General features: G+C 54.7%; 1 protein-coding gene across 1 annotated transcript in view; it reads left to right on the top strand.

Annotated features, from left to right (window-relative positions):
- The window catches only part of LOC311308214 (nuclear factor of activated T-cells, cytoplasmic 3-like), a gene marked incomplete at its 3' end in the record, with an annotated part of 54,501 nt that overhangs the window by 38,757 nt on the left and 8,244 nt on the right, over window positions 1-7,500 (top strand). The window contains 3 exon segments of the mRNA XM_084437152.1: window positions 2,059-2,114; window positions 2,272-2,398; window positions 5,028-6,107. Coding sequence (XP_084293278.1) covers window positions 2,059-2,114; window positions 2,272-2,398; window positions 5,028-6,107 — 1,263 coding nt within the window.

Raw genomic sequence — 7,500 nt, 5'->3', positions numbered from 1 at the left:
ACAGCTATTATAGCTCAACAGCTTTTTCCCTTTCTGTTTTGCTCATTATGACACACAACGGCACCGGTATTTATTTATTTATTTCCCGGGCGGGTGAGGGGGGGGGGGGGGGGGGGCGTGGGGGAGTCGGGACGGTCCGCCTGTCACCGGGCGCGGTGCGGCATTCCTGTTCGAGCTTGTTTTCGGGATGGCGGCGGCGGCGGCGCGTGGGGCCCCATCGCTCCTGCCTGTTGAATGTCAACATGTGATGCAGAGGCGCATTGTGCCGAAGTCAGTCGGAGAGAGAGAGAGAGAGGCACCCAAGGTCACTCGCTCATTACTGCCAAGCTGCCTGGCTCCGAGCGAGAGAGAGAGAGAGAAAGAGAAAGAGAGAGAGTGATCCTCCGCTGGAGACTACAGAGGAGGCTAATGCACCAGAGGATTACTAGGACACAGACTCCCGCCATCTCGCTGTATTATCTTTAGATTAGAGGAAGATCAGGGCAGGTAGAGTACTTTACAGTGTTAATGGCAACGTTAAGGATCTAGTGTTAGAGCACAATAGATTAGACAGGCCCCCCAACCTCACCACTGCTGGAAGGCTCCATTGTGGAGGGTGTGTTGTCAGCAGGCCTGTAGCAGGTGGCTGACAGCGGTGTGTGTGTGTCTGTGTGTGTGTGTGTGTGTGTGTGTGTGTGTGTGTGTGTGTGTGGGGACGGGGAAGCCCTCTAGCTGAGCGGAGAGGGAGCTCACACCTGCGGAGATGTAACCAGCTCCACCGGGTCACCTGGGCACCCGGAAAACAAACGCAGCAGCCTCATTTGCAAATGAATGGAACGCGGTGGCGGCAGCTGTCGCGCGGCAGAAACAAAGGCGGGGGGGGGCGGGGGGGGGGGCTCGGGGTCGACCGCGCTTCAGATGCGCACGGCGGCTGAATGAAACGCGGGGGGGGGGCGGGATGATGGCGGCCGGTTCCTCTCTCTCTCTCCAGCCTCACATCAGGCAAGTGTTTCCCCCGCAGTGTTATTCTCCCAACCGCTGGTCTCTCTAAGATGTCTGGCCAGATAATTAGATCTGTAGTAGGAAAGCTGGAAAATGATGGGATGTTTCCGCGCCAGAAACCTGGCAGCGCACGGAGGCATTTTTAAATAAATAGAGTTATTCCACTCGTCGCCCCATAATTTTAACCAGGCTGGACAAACGGCAGGATATTTAGACGTTGATTACTTTTTAATAGCTATAAAAATATTCTCCACAGGGTTGCGCACGGCCCATAAAGATGACATCATTAGATGTCTCAGGTCCCCCAGAACAAATTGGATGCTTACGGAAGCTTCTGTGGTTCCTAAGCCCTGTCCGCTCGAGCCGAGGGGAGCACTGACATGGTCATTAGGAAAATGGACCCCAGAGAGAAGAACTCCAGATGAGGGGAATAACTTCACCAAATATTACTGCAGGCGTCATGATGAGGCCGGATTAGAAGGCCATAGATCTTCCTCCTAATTATGTGTGGTCCATATGAACTATGAGTTGTTGTTTTTTTGATCGGTTGTAGGTTTTTACAGCGAGACGCTTAGTGCACTGTCAGTTTTTCCGTGCAACTTAAACGGCAATACAGAGTTTGATGTATCTGTTTCATTTAAAAGCTATGCATTTATTTATACGACTGATCCCAGGGAGGCTAAGGCCTTTCTCTTTCATGGTTTTTATGACAGAAGTATCTCACTGAATTAGGAATGATTACTCTGGATGCTGCCGCTGATATTCTCCCAGATGGAGGGTGACGCATAGTGCAAGACCTGACAATTCGATTTAGGGAGGAACTGATGGAGTCCACCGTGTCACATTTGCCTGTTGAATCCATTTGTCTGTCTTGCGGAGGAGGAGAATCGTCTCGAAGCTTTAATCCCTATGGCGGCCGCAGTTCATCGATCATGTGAAAACCAGACGAAAGACCTTTCTGGATTGCCCGCGGTAGCCAAGCACAGAGCCACGAGGGCCTGCGTCGGTCTTGCTTCAACTGACCAGTCTGTCTGTTGCGTTTTTACTCACGTCTCATCTCTCCTCCCTCTCGTCCAGATGGAAGGCCACAGTGGGAAGTTGAGGCAAAAATCATCCGTGACAGAAGCCAAGGAGTAAGTATACAGAACACAAACTAGTGCAGGAGCAGTCACACGGTCCGCCTGTACTGACCATGCCTGAACGCGTCACACAGTGCGCCTGTACTGACCATGCCTGAACGAGCCGTCACACAGTCCGGCTGTACTGACCATGTCTGAATGCATCCCACAGTCCAGCATCGCGGTGGAGGTCCCTCCCTACCACAGCAAGACGGTGACCTCGGCCGTGCAGGTGCAATTCTACGTGTGCAACGGCAAGCGGAAAAGGAGCCAATCGCAACGCTTCACCTACCTGTCAGGTAATTGAACCCTCGCGCGGCCACGCCAGTCATAGTTTGTTTGCACCCACCCCCCCCCCCCCCCCCTCACGAGAATCCAAAGAGAGACAGTCATCTTTATTCAACTCTGGCTTTCCTCTAAGCTCCCCTTGCTAGCATCCCAGGGCTGTTAGCACTGAGTTTGAGGGAAAGCAGAGACCGGCGCGGAACGAAAGCACGCGCTCGCGCAGCCTCCCGTCGGGCTCCGGCTGACCCCGTTTCCCAGACCTTCTCCTCTTCCAGCTTGCATCGCTGTGGTTTCAGAACGGGCTCCCTGTCAAACAGTTACACAAACGTGCACCTGCCTGCCAGCCAGCACTTCATGTTAAGCAGCCGTAAACACCCGTAGCCAGCCTTTTTTTCTGACATGGATTTGCATTAAGGTCACACTATGCAAATGTGCACCGTCCAGGAAACTTTGACTGCGGACCAGCGGTTGTGGTTTGCTTTAACTGTCGTCTCTGCGTCAGGGAGACAGGGAATCGTTTTGACATTTGGATCCTAAAGTTTCCTAATGTTTTTGATTAAGCCAGATCCCTGCCCTGTTATATGATATTGTTATTGTCTTTTCGACGAGAGTCAAACCGAAAACTGCGTCGGCGGAATATAACGACACGTGATCGTTTTTCTACCAAGTATCCTGCCCCTGAGATGCACCACAGGGGTGTGTGCATATAAGGTGTGAGTGTGTGTGTGTGTGTGTGTGTGTGTGTGTGTGTGTGAGTGTAAGTTTGGCGGCCCTACCCTTCCACCCACCACTCTCTCTCTCCGCTTGCAGCGCGCCCACTCGTCAAGCACTTCCTGTTTTCCCCGCTAACAGACCAGGACAGCCAATCAGAGCGCAGCGCAGGAAGCACACCGTCAGTGTAGCTAGGACGCTGACACCACTATTGTTACCACGGACACCGCATGCTTTATCGTAGCTAGGAGCCAGCCTGCCAATCAGCTGCTGCCCTCGTCTGCGTGGGCTGGATGGGCCCCCCTAGGCCAATCTTTGAGAGGAAGTTGACTTAGTGTTAATTATGGATACATGCCACAGACTCAAAAACAGCGTAAAGCCAAGCAATCTTATAGTACCCTAATCCTACAGCCACACTTGCATTACATTACATTTACCTTAGTCATTTAACAGACACTTTTATCCAAAGCGACTTACAATAACTGCATTTAACGTAGGTAGTCAGTGTACTACTACTCGGCAGAACTCACAAGTGCATCTCCTTTCTAAACAGGCGACTAAGAGCAAAGTTGACGTTTCCCTTGAAGTCATTAAGCAGACGCGACTGACAACGACTAACCCAGTCAGGCTACGGAGACGAGAGAGGGAACCCTGTTCTCAAAACCCCGTTCTCACGGAACCCTGTTCAGAGAAGGAGTGGGGAGGTGGGTCGTGTTGCTGTGAACTGGTTCGTCCTCGTGGTTTGAGCTGGGCTGGAGGGCACTGTGCTCGTCCCAAACCCAACCCCTCCGCGCGATGGCACCCAAACAGGCGACATATGCTGCCTCCGACTCCGAGCCGGCCGGGCAAAAATACAACCCGGTTCACAAGGCAGCAGCAGCTTGGGAAATAGGTTACCGATTGGCGTAGGAATGCCCCATTTTAGTATAAAAACATTTAGCAGTGATCCCATTCTTCATTGAATGAGACACATTAGACACAGATGGGACTTAAGTAAATTGTTTATTCAGCAAGTCGTGAGATTATTCTGACTTCTTATTGAGGTGTTCGTTGGCACCAAATCCCTCTTCAAAACATTGGTATTTGTGGTCAGAATGTTGAAAAGTAGAAAGTCTTCACAGCCTTGTATTGTTTCATGGAAATCACTACCAGTTGCTGTAATCATTACACGCATATACTGTAGCACCAAAGCTTTTGCAGTACAATGACCTTGCAATAACTAGACATATTGATTTCAGGGTAAATTATTTTCATTCGTCTGTTCTATTTCTTGGTATGTGTATCGTTTCTTCACAATTTGTAGTTACAGTATAGTAAGTGTGTTTTCTTCTCATAAACCTCTGCTCTCTCTCTCCCTCTCTCTCTCCCTCTCTCTCTCTCTCCCCCTCTCCCTCCCTCCCTCTCTCTCCCCCTCTCCCTCCCCCTCTTGTTCTCTCCCCCCCTCTCTCTCCCCCTCTCCCTCCCTCTCTCTCTCTCTCCGTCTCTCTCTCTCTCCCTCTCTCTCTCTCCCTCTCTCTCTCTCTCCCTCCCTCTCTCTCTCTCTCCCTCCCTCTCTCTCTCTCTCTCTCCCTCCCTCTCTCTCTCCGTCTCTCTCTCTCTCTCTCCCCCTCTCCCTCCCCCTCTCTCTCCCTCCCTCTCCCCCTCTCCCTCCCCCTCTTGTTCTTTCCCCCCCTCTCTCTCCCTCTCTCCCTCCTTCTCTCTCTCCCCCTCTCCCTCCCTCTCTCTCTCTCCGTCTCTCTCTCCCTCTATCTCTCTCTCCCTCTTGTTCTCTCCCTCTCTCTCTCCCTCTCTCTCTCTCCCTCCCGTTCTCTCTCTCCCTCTTGTTCTCTCCCTCTCTCTCTCCCTCTCTCTCCCTCTCTCTCTCTGTCCCTCTCCCCCCCTCTCTCTGTCTCCCCCTCCCTCTCCCCCCCCCCCCCCCCTCCCTCCCTCCAGTCCTGGTGAAGCTGGAGCAGCGAGAGGATCTGGACCCGTCCGCCGTGCCCCCCATGCCCATGCCCCTGGCGCACGCCGCCGGCCTGGTCCGCGCCCAGCTGCCCTCCCCCGAGCAGGGCCACCCGCCGGACGGCCTTCTGTCCAGCTCACCCCGAGGCCTGATGCCCCTGCAGGCCCCCTGCCCCCCCATGGGCTCCCCCTCCTTCCAGCACCTGCCCCACCTCCAGGGGCGCGGCCTCCACGCGCCCGCGGACTGTCACATGGCGTTCCACCCCGGCCCGGCCCCTCCCCCTCCTCCCCCCGCCAGGCCCGCCTACCAGCCCATGCAGCACCCCGGCCACACCCACGCCCACGGCATGCCCTACAACGGCCAGCCCGGCCTCCCGATGAGCGGCGGCGGGCCCCAGGGCTACGACCGGGTGCCTTTCCAGCAGGACCACCACTGCCCCCCGCCGCACCCCATGGGGCTGGGCATGGTGTACCACCCTCCCCCGCCTTCCTCCTCCTCCTCCTCCATCGCCTCCCCCGCCACCTCCAGCCCCAGCGCCCACGCCAGCCCCCCAGGCCAACCCCTCGCCCACTCCTCCCCCCACCTGCACACGCTAGGCTACCACTGCCCCAACAACCCCGCCCAGGGGGGGCCCTCGCCCGCCGGACACCCCCTGGTGGGGCAGCCCTCCCCGCAGATGCAGCGCGCCATGGGCTACCACCACCCCGTCGGCCAGAGGTCCGCCTCCTGCCCCACGCCCTCCAGCGCGCCGCCGCCGGCGCCACGCATGGTGCCCTCGCCTCGCTCCGGGCCATCCTCCCCGCAGATGCACCCGCTGCCCTACCAGTCCCCCGCCTCGCCCTCCCCGACCAGCAGCCCCCTGGGGCCGCCGCACCGCTCCTCGCCCCAGGCCGGCAGCCCCGTCGTGGCCGGCCTGTCCCCCGTGGCGGCGGGGGGGCCCCTGGGGCACCCGCTGGCCCCCCAGGGCCCCTTCTCGCCGGAGGACGACGGCCTGAACATCAAGCAGGAGCCGGAGGAGAGGGAGCCTACCTTCCGCTCCATCGGCCTGCAGGACATCACGCTGGACGATGGTAACACCCCCCCCTCACACACACACACACACACACACACACACACACACACACACACACTACCACCACCTCTCTGTGTGTGAATGTCTCTCTGCTGGTCTTGTCATCACACACTCTTCCCCTGTTCACCTGGAAGAGGGGGGGGGGGTCAGTATCTACAGCGTGCTATATGACATTCATCTACATTTTGTGATGTTAGAATTATAAGGTTCTATCTTGTTTAGGAGATACTGAGCATCTAGTTTAACCATCCCAGCTGGCAAAACTGTTATGTAGTAGACTCCACTTTTATAGCTTAACATGACCATCACCCTACTTAAAAAACAAACAAACACTGCAAATACTAAACAATAAATTAATTAATTAATATATGTCCAACAATTAACTTTCATGCTCAATATCCCTGAACTACACTAAACGGCGATAGAATATAATTCTAACGTCATTTCTAACTTCTAATGTAATTTCTAGATAGAGAGAGCACACCGTTGGATTGAACATAACCCACGTGACCTTATGAGAGGCTAATCTGATATAACCCAATGTAAACCAATACTCTCCTGCTGTGGCTTTATTCTCTGGGGCAAAATGATGTCTCATTATAGTGATTGTATTTCAGCCACCATTCGAAGAGGCAGGTTGTGTACACAACTCGTGTTATTGACTGGTCCTGAAGCAGGATTGAATATCATAGACACAATAGACTAATGACTATCGCATTAAAGGCCTTGTCGCAAATAGCATTATGGCCAACAGTTGGGAGATTAATTACACGTTGTCCTCAGCGCCCCGGCGTGGAAGGGATGTTGCATCAGTGGGACGACTTTGAAAGGCACAGTCACGTTTGGAACACAGAGACTACGGTCGTTAGCTGGCGTAATTACAGTCACGTTTGGAACACAGAGACTACGGTCGTTAGCTGGCGTAATTAGCCTCTGCGTTTTGTGCGCTTGTGTGTGTGTGTGTGTGTGTGTGGGTGGGTCTGTTTATGTGAGCCTGTGTACGGGTAGACAACAAAGCGCCTGGCTAATTAGGACGCTCCAGAGGTCACGCTGACCCTGTGACAAGATGACCCGTGGCAGGTGGTGAAGTTCCTCGCGGCCGAACCGCTGCTCGTTTAAAAAACGGCTCAGAATCCTCCCTCAGCGCCAGAAGCTGTAGGATTGATCCTCTTCTACACTCCGGTTTCCCAAGTGGCGTTCAGGGCCAGCGCTGCCCCCCTGTGAACCCAGGTCACGTATTCAAATGAGCGGGCGAACGGCGCTCGGTTAATGAACAACCGGGGGTGGCCTGGTCGGGGTCAGGTGCGATGTTGTGCGATGTTGTGCGAAGTTGTGCGCCAGCGAGGGTGAGGCTACTTAACACATCACCATTACCAATAAGCCTCGTGTTA

Source organism: Borostomias antarcticus (genome assembly GCF_949987555.1).
Source record: "Borostomias antarcticus genome assembly, chromosome: 4".
Taxonomy (NCBI): domain Eukaryota; kingdom Metazoa; phylum Chordata; class Actinopteri; order Stomiiformes; family Stomiidae; genus Borostomias; species Borostomias antarcticus.
Note: the sequence above shows the minus strand (reverse complement) of the source record. Positions and strands in the feature narration are given on the sequence as shown.